This window comes from Aethalodelphis obliquidens, unplaced genomic scaffold (assembly GCF_003676395.1).
Source record: "Aethalodelphis obliquidens isolate GAN/ISIS:26980383/991018 unplaced genomic scaffold, ASM367639v1 scaffold17, whole genome shotgun sequence".
NCBI classification, from domain to species: domain Eukaryota; kingdom Metazoa; phylum Chordata; class Mammalia; order Artiodactyla; family Delphinidae; genus Aethalodelphis; species Aethalodelphis obliquidens.
The window spans coordinates 28846530-28859372 of record NW_020837961.1 but is presented as its reverse complement, the minus strand read 5'-3'; the positions used below and the strand labels follow the sequence as shown (position 1 = coordinate 28859372).

General features: G+C 35.8%; 1 protein-coding gene across 4 annotated transcripts in view; it reads left to right on the top strand.

The window, feature by feature from the left end:
* Positions 1–12843, top strand: part of LRBA (LPS responsive beige-like anchor protein) — a 736343-nt gene that overhangs the window by 533746 nt on the left and 189754 nt on the right. For all 4 annotated transcript variants that reach the window (XM_027117137.1, XM_027117135.1, XM_027117138.1 and 1 more), the window contains one exon: positions 3379–3491. In XM_027117137.1, coding sequence (XP_026972938.1) covers positions 3379–3491 — 113 coding nt within the window. The remainder of the gene's footprint in view (positions 1–3378; positions 3492–12843) is intronic.

Genomic DNA, 12843 nt, shown 5'->3' with positions numbered 1-12843 from the left:
CCTACCTAAGGAGACCAAAGACATGTATGCAGAAAACTATAAGACACTGATGAAAGAAATTAAAGATGATACAAACAGATGGAGTGATATACCATGTTCTTGGATTGGAAGAGTCAACATTGTGAAAATTACTATAGTACCCAAAGCAATCTACAGATTCAGTGCAATCCCTATCAAACTACCAATGTCATTTTTCACAGAACTAGAACAAAAAATTTCACAACTTGTATGGAGACACAAAATACCACGAATAGCCAAAGCAAATCTTGAGAAAGAAAAACAGAGCTGGAGGAATCAGGCTCCCTGTCTTCAGACTATACTACAAAGCTACAATAATCAGGACAGTATGGTCCTGGCACAAAACCAGAAATATAAATCAATGGAACAGGATAGAAAGCCCAGAGATAAACGCACCCACATATGGTCACCTTATCTTTCATAAAGGAAGCAAGCATATACAATGGAGAAAAGACAGCCTCTTCAGTAAGTGGTGCTGGGAAAACTGGACAGCTACATGTAAAAGAATGAAATTAGAACACTCCCTAACACCATACACAAAAATAAACTCAAAATGGATTAAAGACCTAAATGTAAGACCGGACACTATAAAACTCTTAGAGGAAAACATAGTAAGAACACTCTTTTTTTTTTTTTTTTTTTTTTTTTTTTTTTGGGTTCTGGGCCTTTCTCTGTTGTGGCCTCTCCCGTTGTGGAGCACAGGCTCCAGACGTGCAGGCTCAGCAGCCATGGCTCACGGGCCCAGCCGCTCCACGGCATGTGGGATCTTCCCGGACGGGGGCACGAACCCATGTCCCCTGCATCGGCAGGCGGACTCTCAAGCACTGCGCCACCAGGGAAGCCCTAAGAACACTCTTTGACATAAATCACAGCAAGATCTTTTTTGATCCACCTCTTAGAATGATGGAAATAAAAAGAAAAATAAGCAAATGGGACCTAATGAAACTTAAAAGCTTTTGCACAGCAAAGGAAACCATAAGCAAGATGAAAAGACAACCCTCAGAATGGGAGAAGATATTTGCAAATGAAGCAACTGACAAGGGATTAATCTCCAAAATTTACAAGCAGGTCATGCAGCTCAATTTCAAAAAAAACAAACAACCTGATCCAAAAATGTGTAGAAAACCTAGATAGACATTTCTCCAAGGAAGATATACTGATTGCCAACAAACACATGAAAGGATGCTCAACATCACTAATCATTAGAGAAATGCAAATCAAAACTACAACGAGGGGCTTCCCTGGTGGCGCAGTGGTTGAGAGTCCACCTGTCGATGCAGAGGACACGGGTTTGTGCCCCGGTCTGGGAAGATCCCACATGCCGCAGAGCGGCTGGGCCCGTGAGCCATGGCCGCTGAGCCTGCGCATCCGGAGCCTGTGCTGCACAACGGGAGAGGCCACAACAGTGAGAGGCCCGTGTACCGCAAAAAAAAAAAAAAAAACTATAATGAGGTGTCACCTCACACTGGTCAGAATGGCCATCATCCAAAAACCTACAAACAATAAATGCTGGACAGGGTGTGGAGAAAAGGGAACCCTCTTGCACTGTTGGTGGGAATGTAAATTGATACAGCCACTATGGAGAACAATATGGAAGTTCTTAAAAAAGTAAAAGTAGAGCTACCATACGATGCAGCAATCCCACTACTGGACATATACCCTGAGAAAACCATAATTCAAAAGGAGTCATGTACCACAATGTTCATTGTAGCTCTATTTACAATAGCCAGGACATGGAAGCAACCTAAGTGTCCATCGACAGATGAATGGATAAAGAAGATATGCCCCATATATACGATGGAATATTACTCAGCCATAAAAAGAAACGAAATTGAGTTATTTGTAGTGAGGTGGCTGGACCCAAGGTCTGTCTTACAGAGTGAAGTACGTCAGAAAGAGAAAAACCAATACCGTATGCTAACACATATATATGGAATCTGAAAAAAAAAAAAAAAAAGGTTCTGAAGAACCTAGGGGCAGGACAGGAATAAAGACGCAGACGTATAGCATGGACTTGAGGACATGGGCAGGTGGAAAGCTAAGCTGGAACGAAGTGAGAGAGTGGCGTGGACATATATACCAAAGGTAAAATAGATAGCTATTGGGAAGCAGCCGCATAGCCCAGGGAGATCAGCTCGGTGCTTTGTGACCACATAGAGGGGTGGGATTGGGAGGGTGGGAGGGAGACGCAAGAGGGAGGAGATATGGAGATATATGTATATGTATAGCTTATTCACTTTGTTATAAAGCAGAAACTAACACACGATTGTGAAGCAATTATACTCCAATAAAGATGTTTAAAAAAACAACCAAACATCCAATCATAAGGGAGGCTTAGATACCAAGAATTTGTGTCGAGAGCTACTGTAATACTCAGCTGTATATTGATTTGATATCCGTATTTATTTAAGAACAGGAAGAGAATGGAGATGATAGAATACACTGTAAGAAAGGAATTCAACCAGTATTAATATCCTTGTTTGCCTTGTAATTTAGACATAAGAGTCTGTTCACATTAAATCTAAGTAAAAATAGGTTATAGACTAGTAAAATCGTGGAGTCAAATGCCAACATTTTTACTACAGAAACAATGATGTCATCTACCATGCTGCCTCCCAAAGGGGTGATATCCAGAAAACTGCTGTTTCTACGTGGATGGGCTACCTCATTCTTTGTTTTATTCATATTTTTAGTAGACCTGAATGTGTCGTTGAATGTCATTAGTTTAGAAGAAGCATAGAAGAGTATGTGGCAGCATTTGGGAATGGAGTAAGCAACATCTATGATGCTGTGCATTATGTTCAAAGGAGCATAGAATTTGAAAGCTGTCACAGAAATTTCAGAGTTATTAAGAGCAACCTGGTGATTTTACAGTTGACTGTGAATGCCCATAGGGGTGAAGTCACTTGAACTTGGTTGATCAGTTGATTGGTTGGTTGATTAATTAATGGCAAAGAAAGGATTCTGGTTTTGAGAAACTCTATGAGATTGCAAATTGTTTTTTGAATTCTTAATGAAGATTATTTTATTTGGTGCAGGCTTTTAACTAATAAAAAATAGTTGTGTAATTTATAAGATGTGGGTACAGAGTATGTGGATTTGAATGTAGTTCAACCATTAGTAGTTGCATGATTTGGGGCAAGTTACATAAACTTTTGTGCCTCGGTTTTTTTATCTGTAAAACGAGGGTGATACCAATTTCATAGGGTTATTGTGAGAATTAAATGAAATCATGAATGGATAGCACTGGGAACAATGTCTGGCACTCAAAAATTGTTGTTCTTGTTACATTTAGTATATTCCTGAATGTTTATCATTTCATTCTTCTAAATTAAGAATGACTTTTTTTTCCTCTTCCAGGACGGAGTTACAATGACTTAAATCAGTACCCAGTGTTTCCCTGGGTCATTACTAATTATGAATCAGAAGAACTGGATCTTACTTTGCCAAGTAACTTCAGAGATTTGTCCAAGGTAATTTCTTAGTAATCATCTGAAATATCACTATGTTGAATATAAAAATTTTCAAGTGATTATCTTTATTTTCACATCATATTTAAAAAATATTTTTAATATTATTATAACTTTAATATATTTGTCTTTTAAATGTATTTTCATTATTCTCAAATTTAAATTAGAAAAATTTAATATACATGGTAACCCTGATGACAGTTAAAAATATTAACAGTTATATTTTTTTCTTCATATACATTTAAGGAGATATTATTCCCAAATATCAACTTCTTCTAAGGGTGTCAGTACTTGATAAAAGATACAAAGAACATCATGGAAACTTCTCACCAGCTCTCTTGTAAAAAGAGAAGTAACCCCACACTGTTCTGTGTCTCCTAAGTGATTTTCCTCTACCTTTTGCCCTTCTCTGAGCCATTCCTCACTACAGCAGAATGGATCCTCTTTCAATGTAATTTTTTTTTTTTTTTTTTTTTTGCGGTACGTGGGCCTCTCACTGCTGTGGCCCCTCTCGTCACGGAGCACAGGCTCCGGACGCACAGGCTCAGCGGCCATGGCTCACGGGCCCAGCCTCTCCGCGGCATGTGGGATCTTCCCGGACTGGGGCATGAACCCGTGTCCCCTGCATCGGCAGGCGGACTCTCAACCGCTGTGCCACCAGGGAAGCCCTAAATGTAATTTTGAATTCCATAAATTCAGTGCTTAAACCTTTCTTGACTTATCACTGCATGCAGAATGAATCTTTCCCAACTCCACAGTTTGCTTTCTCTGCCTTGAACGTTCATCTCCTTGCTCTGAAGGAGGCTGACTGTCTCAGTCCTTTAGGAACAACACGTCTTTATAGAGACCATTACTGATTCCTTCCTTCCTCTCTTTCTTTCAGAGCACCTAAAATATCATGCATTTTTACATATCTTTCTACCTACTTGTTTTGGTTCTTCTTGTGTGCTCCACTAAAGTTCATAAAGATAGAGTTCTTGTTTACCATTATTTCTCCCTTGCCTAGTATAGGACCTGCCATTCAATAAATGTGTTAAATGAATTAAATAATAAAATATACATGACATTTCTCCCAAGTTCTAAAAACTTGTTAAAGTTAGTCTGTTTTTAATTTTAAAATATGAAACATGTAAATAACAAAAACTACCTCTAATTTACCACATATCAATAAGGAATAATTATGTTTTATGCACACACACACACACACACACACACACACACACACACACTGGTTTTTCTATAAGTATATTCTCATATCATCAGGTATTCTTTAAGAATTTTCCTTTTCTGTCCTGAATTATCAACAAACAGAATATCCTGAATCCTTTTTCACTTTTAAAGGAGAGTTTTCATTTTCAAAAGAAAGCCCTGTTTGCACATTAACTATCAGATATGGGATTAATGTGTAGAATATATAGAGAACTCCTAAAACTCAACAACAAAAACCGAACAACCTGATTCAAAAACGGGTGAAGAATTTGAATAGACAATTCTCCAAAGAAGTTATACAAATGGCCAATGAGCAGATGAAGAGGTGTTCAACATTACTAATTGTTAGGAAAATGTATATCAAAACCAAATGAGATGCCACTTCACAGCCAGTAGGATGGCTTTAATTAAAAAATAAATAAATAATCATAAAATAACAAGTATTGGTGAAGATGTGGAGAAATTAGAGCCCTTGTGCACTGCTGGTGGCACTGTAAAATGGTGAAGCTGACGTGGAAAAAAGTATGACAGTTCCTTCAAAATAAAAAATAGAATTACCCTAAGATCCAGCTATTCTACTTTTGAATATATACCCAAGAGAAATAAAAGCAGAGACTCGAAGAGGTATTTGTATACCAATTTTAATATTTATAATAGTATTATTTACAATAACCAAAAGATGGAAGCAGTCCAAGTATCCACTAATGGATAAATGGATAAACAGAATGTGGTACATATATACAGTGGAATATTGTTCAGCCTTAAAGAGGAAGGAACCTCTGACACATGCTACAATATGGATGAACCTTGAAGACATTATGCTAAGTGAAATAAGCCATTCACAAAAGGACAAACACTGTATGATTTCACTCATGTGAGGTATTTAGAGTAGTCAAATTCATAGAGACAGAAAGTAGAATGGTGGTTGCCGGGGCCTGGCCGGGGGGAGGGAGAAATGGAGACTTTAATGGGTATAGAGTCTCAGTTTTGCAAGATGAAACAAGTTCTGGAAATGGAAGGTGGTGATGGTTGGCCAACAGCCTGAATGTAATGCCACTGAACTTACACTTAAAAGTGGTTAAAATGGTAAGGTTCATGTTATGTATATTTTATAACACTTAAAAAACAAAAACAATAAAAAGGCCAGTAAGGGGAGAAAAAGAGGTAATTAGTAAACTAGACACAAAATAGAGGTTTGAAAAAGCGCCTGCATGTTTCTGCTTTTACTTTTCTTTGATCACCTTGAGAACAACATGCCCAGGTTAACTAGTGGGAGGGTCAGGACTGACACCTGGAGGATGGCTGAGCTGTGTGAGCTGAGGCCATCCTACACGAGCCAGCCCTCAGCTGACCACGAACATATGAGCAAGCACAACCAAGAGCAGCCAACTGTGGCCCAGATCAGCAGAATTTCCCAGGTGACCCATTGACTATGAGAAATAATAAATGGATAAATGTTTTTTGGTTTTTTTTTTAAAGGAAAGCCTTACTTACATTTAGGTATTGTACTTGTTCTAAGACCCTGTAGTATTTCACTGGAATCTGTAGAGCTCTCTTGTCTAATAAATGAGGACTGTATTAGTTTGACTTGTGTAGTGAGCCATGCAGTAGGTCAATAGTAAAAACTGGACAGCTTTTTAATTCTCAGACTATTATATCCTACTATCCTTTATTTGAATTTTATGTAAGTGAAATTAAAGATCTCATTTTTCATTAAATTGTTAAAATGTAAAATTTGCCTCACAAAATAAATATATAACCTTTCTAGACATCTAGAAGAATTGCCTTTTTTTGTTTAAGCCGAGTCCTTCAGTTTGGACTTCCATTTAAGCACATAACTTATTAAGATGTTTTGTGCTCTAGAGGACTTTTTGTAGGCTCTTTAAGATGTAGTGAGTAGTTGGATGGATTGTGGACAAGGTGCATGTTTATATCTTGGTGGAACAGTAGCAATGGTGCTAAGTGGGAGGCTATTTGGATTTTTCTGCTGTGGCTGTATTGCTCTCTTCTGCCATCACTGTACCTGAACAAGAACTCCCATAACCCTATCACCTCGTCTTACTACTTCCTTGCCAAAAGCTTCCGTTCTCTGACCCTCATCTTTGTTCTCTGTTCCACTAAAAATCTTACATGACCAGAAGAAATCCTTCAAAACAATTTTTTTAAAGTAGGTCCTATGAATTTTTTCATTATGAGAATCCGATGAAATAGTATCAGCAAAATGCTGTTACTATTTGCCAAGTAAACAGAATCTTTTATTCAAATTGAATCTTATTTGTATGTTGCAGCTGTTTCTAAGGAACTTGCCAAATAGTTTTGCTAGGTGTGTAAAACACTGTTTTAATTCATGTCTTTATAACTTATCTTCTGTATGTGATAAATAAGGTTATTTTTATGCCCCACTGGACAAGCAATAGAAATTTTGCTTTTTTTATTTTATTAGATTAAAAGTAAAAAGGGGCTCAAAAGCCAAAGCAAAAGAGTTATTTTCATTATTCTCTATCTATAAATGTCCATATCCACTATACAAAGACATAAAAATACCACTTTTGTGATTTAGTGTGTTTAATTGTAGTAGTATCCATTTTTATATTATAAGAGATTTTGTGAAAGAGTTGTATTTTGTGCTGAGGAAGGAAAATTTATAAAGAGTGTTTTCAACACTAGCTGAACAGCGCTTAATTGGCTAGCCAACAGTAGTGCGATTATCAGAGCTGGGGAGAAGTAGGGAGCTCTAATACTCAACCACATAACCTACAGCATCTCCTTTCCTATAAAGCAGCAGTAGTTCAAATGCTACAAAAGTCATTCAAGTTCATGAAAATGGAATTCTGCTACTACTAATTGTTTTCATTACATATTCATGGAAATAAGTGAGTTTGGAATTAACTGAATTATTTTAAGTGAAATAAGCATATCAGGTATTTGATACATGCTTTCCATGTATAACATTGTTTACTTTATAAAATGTGTCTCATTCCTATTGGTATTAAAATCTGCCTAATGTTTACAGTATGATTCCATTTTGAAATATCTGTTTATATACATATTTTCAGGAATGCATCACATACATAAAATGAGCTATATCTGTATGAAAAACGATTATAATAGAATTATATTGAAGTTTGTCCCATAGTATACATTTAGCAAACATTACTATTTGTGTAAATAAACTTGTGAAATCAAAGGAAACGTGTGCAAAGCTTAATTTAAAATATAAACAGAGCTTACCCTCCTTCTTAAGATAATATAGCCTGACTAGCTTTAAAATGCATTGAATTATTTATGTGTGTTTATGTCCATTTAATTTTCCCAAAGCTGGTTTTCAGAAGACTTTTAGTAGCATTGATACAATTTTATTTGGTAATCTCTTCCATGTTGCACAGGGAATTCTCTTTTGAAGCTGAATTAATGTAATCAACACCCTTTCTTCTGTATTATGTTTCTGATCATTCTCTTCAAAAAGAAAGTCTAAATGGGGCAGTGCAAAAAAAATGTCTAGTCTGAAAATCACAATGAAAATTTAATATTTCCTTGTATTGAGAAACTCCTCATTTAACATAATGGTTTAATTTATTCCTTTAAAGCTGAAAAAAGTAGAGATCAGTTTTGAAGTTGATTTTTTTTTCTCCACCTTCCCTGTTGTTTCATCACTAGTCTGAAATTCTGACTGACGAGAAGACAGATCTAACCATGCATAAACTTTGAAGTGACATTAATCCATATTTTACAAATACACACTGATTTTTATATTTTGACAGTCTCCTTGGAAGAGATAAGAACATTTTTTTTGTCTTTTCTTTATAAGAAGTTATAATTAGGACAAGAATATATTTACAAAATGTCATACCATAAAAACAAATTATGATGGCTGAGTGTTTCAGTACCAGGGCTTCCTTGGTGGATTAGTAAGATTTTTTTGTGCTATTGTGATTTATTTATTTTTTTCCTTAGTAGGAGATTAATTGTGTAAGCCAGTTTTCTAAGGAAAATCAAGATAATCAGGTACAATCATTTCTGTTCTAATTGATCAGCAGTTATTTTGGAATATGTAATGTATATACCTGGATACCTATTCCAAAAAACAAGTATGTTGTTAGATTGAAATGGAACCATCCATTTCCAAGTGAAATCTTGCAAATGAAAACTCAGCTGTAAATTTCAGAAGGTAGGAACATCTCACTTTATTACTGTTAACTAATGTTTATTAAGGACTTAGTATATGCCAGGCTCTTATTTAAGAATATCACACGTGTTAATTCTTTTAACCCTCACAAAGACCTTCTAAGATTGGTAACGTTATTATTGTCTTCACAGGGGCAGAAATTGAGGCACCGTGGGGTTAAGCAAGTTGTACAAAGTCACACAGCTAGTGGATAGAACCAGAATTTAAACACTATGCAGTTCACAAGTAGCATTTTAAAAAGGGAATGGAATAGTATAGCATTACATTAAAAAAAGAAAGCAATGTGCATCATGTACGAATCTTCTGCTTGACGGGTGTGTGTGCATGTGCATGTGTGTGTGTGCGTGCGCGTGTGTGTGTGTGTGTGTGTGTTGGGTTATGATTTGAAGTGACAGATTTCTTACTATGAGTTTTGGCCCAGAAACCTTGAGAAACGCTGCAGTATGCTATACTGCTTTGTACGTTTGGCATCAATTGCTAAGTCTGTTTTGATGTTATTTCATCAAGTTGCTTTTCACCTCTCATGCTGAAATGCATGGTAAGAGACAACCAGCATTCCATTGCTTGAAAAAGGAAAGCTTTCCCCAATTGCCTACTCCTGGTGTGTTTGTCCCAGGTAATGCCCCAAGCTTTTTTGACTAAGCCTGTTTTATGAAAAAGCTGAATGTTTGCTTAAATCTAGAGAATACCTGATGTTACTACTCGAGCATTCATTTGTGTTTTTCATTTATTGATTGTTCATTGAGTAATAGTTTGTGCGAGGGACTCTTAGTTTCTGGAGATTAGATAAAATACAATCTTCTAAGTTACTATTTTAGTAAAAAATAACTGAAGATTGGGGGGAAAAAACAGGACTGGCCAACATATAATCAAGTATTTAATATTTATTAGAGCTCACATTCTTAAAGTGAAGGAAAATACTGAAAGAAAGAGTTCAAGGTAGAGGGAAAAGAAAAATCATGCAGTTTTCAACTGTAGTGTGCAAGCACAATGTGAGCTGTTATTTTGTTTAAGAGTCAAGAAAAGTAAACGTTAGGGGAAAATGACCCTACACCTCTATCTCCTAATTCGTACCTTGCAGTGTAGAAATTTGAGCAAAGTTTACTATTATCAGATCTTCAAACTGTATTTTAAATTTTGATCCAGGTCCCAGTTAATCATAGGTTTTTGTTTGTTTGTTTGTTTGTTTATTTTAAACCTGTCTTACAATGTTGTACCATCCACAGTCTGTTAAACTAGCAACTTTCATTGCTCTAGTCTGGATCAAAATGTTTCTAAAGTGTATATTCTGAGATAACTGAAGAGAACTGAATGACAAGGCTGTTCTGAATTTATTTACTGGTTGATGAGTTGCTATTGTTTGTCCTTGTATTTATTGTGTTTTTTTTTCTCTCTCTCTCTTTGTTTAAAGCAAAAGTAGATGATTTCCACCACCACCCCGCCCCGCCTCCTGTCTCCTTTTTATCTCCTACATTTGGTTGTGTGTTTTTATATGTGAGATATTTCTCCTAACACACACATTTAATATACAGCATTCATCTTGACCTGGAATTGACTACCGACATTTAACTGTTGTTGATCAGACAGCACTTCTTTATCTCTTTAAGTTTTAAGTGCTGTTTCTGACGAATGCCAGTCCTTTTAGTAGGCTCTGTAACAGATATACTGGGAATCAGTATACCATCTAGATGTCACAGAGGGAAAAGAACACTCTTTTGGCGGGGGGGGGAGGGGCAATATTGTTTCAAAATGATAGGCGTTATAGCTTTTACTTTGTTTCTATTTATTGGGCTTCAGTCAAAACCAAAGGAATTCAAGCTTAAAAAAATAAAACAACGTTATTGTATTATAACAGTAAATAATGGATCTTAAAGTATTTAAATAAAACATAATGGCAGAGAAAGAAATTTAAAATTACCCCACATCTGGCTATTTTTTATTGGCTGACAAAATATATTAAAAATATTTTAATCTTGGCATCAAATATACTATTATATGCCACATGGATCTTAGGGATTTTGATATAAATTACATTCCCTGGCCTTGGGGCGTTTATAGTCCAGTCAGCAAAAAAAATGATATTGGGAAAGGTTAGAATCTTTTTGTAGGATTGTGAGGGAAGCCCTAGTAGGTGCCTTTAACAAACATTTTGTATAAGCGCCCTTCTTTAATCCCTTCAACAACACTGTAAGGAATGTGTTATTATCTTTATTTTACACATAATGAAACTAAGATGTAGTGAAGTTAAGAAACTCTCTAAGGTCATACATTTTCCAAGTGTTCAGGCTATGAGTTGATCTCAGGTCTGTCCCTATCACTGAACTGGTAGACTTTAGATATAACCAGAAGAATAGTTTACATTGAATACTTGCATTTATACTTCTTTCCAATATGCAACTACTTTTACCTTCATCTTGGCAAAAGACTAGAGGTTTACTTTTTGGAGAAATTGTACTGGAGAAGTTTCTGATTTGAGAACAACAAAAACAGCAGAGGGAGAGTTGAAGGGTAAGGAATGGAAAACAGGAGGATTAACAGAAAGCTTTAAGAACTGAATGGTGAAGGCCCCCAGACCCCTTTTGCTGTCATGCTATCGGAACTCCGACAGCCAGGCTTGTACCAGCCCCACCCTGTAAGACAGAAAATTGTGTTACTCTTTGGATATACTGACTGGCTCAAGAGAAAAGACCTGAAAAGTACTGACATTTAAGGATCCTACTTGGAGCCCACCTGCTTTCTCTTCAGTGAAGTCTACCCGTTCACATGCTGCTTATTAAAAGTGTACTTCAGTGTACTTCAGTCAGCTCTTTCGTGCCTCATTCTTAAAAATGAAGGTAGCAGACATTTAAAGACAGCCTTCAGTGTGAAGGACAACAGAGACTAAATGGAATAGAAAAATAAAAGAAACCAGAAGAAACAAAGACAATTTAAGAAGCAGAAGAAGCCTTAAAAACAAAACAAGAATAAATACCCTCACAGAGAAAAACTATTACATTAATAGAAAAAGAAAATGATTTTATAGAAAGTAGAATGTAAGTGCAGATGTTTTCTAAAAGGAACATCCAAAATGAAAGGGGAAATAGCCTGGAAAGATAAAATTCAAGAACCACAGTAGGAAATTTTTGTATTTAGATAGACTTGTGTCAGCCTGCCTCCATTTATTAGAAGGGACCTTTAGCAAAGTACTTAATTTGGGGGATCCTATATAGCAAACTGCTTTTTATGTAGTATTTGTATAATACTGAAGAAAATTTTTCATGGGTACACTGACCTTTTAAAACTTTAAATTATTACATGTTCAATGTGATAATATTTTGTTTAAAATATGGCTGTGCAACTTTTTCCCCACAGTTTAAAATTGAGTTTAGCAAAATGTGAACATACACACACGGGGCAATATATTGTGGTGTGTTTAGAGGATTTGCTGAAGTATTGTTTTTAAATTAGGAAAACAATCTATTGGTTTTGTATGACTATTTTTTTAAATTTGTATGTTTAAAGTATTAGCACTCTGTATAGCAGATTTGTTTTTTTACTAGAAATTACCTTCTAGTGGAAGTTTTTATATGACTGTAACAGAGGTTAAGCCTACACTTAGTTTAAGCAGCCTTCAATGACATTGTTTCTCTAACATTAGTCAGAAAATGATAAAGTGAACTAACTGAAATGGATTGTGGTTAATATTACTGTCAGGGAGATGAATAATCTTGACATGTACCAGCAACACACTGCCAGTCCAATAATCCTTCTCAAAGTTAAGTATTTATTCTCAAATCATCCTAAGTTACTGTGGTGTGGAGTGATCATTTATTATTATTTATAAATGAATTGTTTTATTTACATAGCATTACCAGTTTTATCCCATAGTACTTCCTGTTTTCTTAGTTTAGTGCTGGGTGTACTAACTTGGGTAGATCCTGAGTAAGGAACATATACTTAGCCATAAATTCACATAAAAAT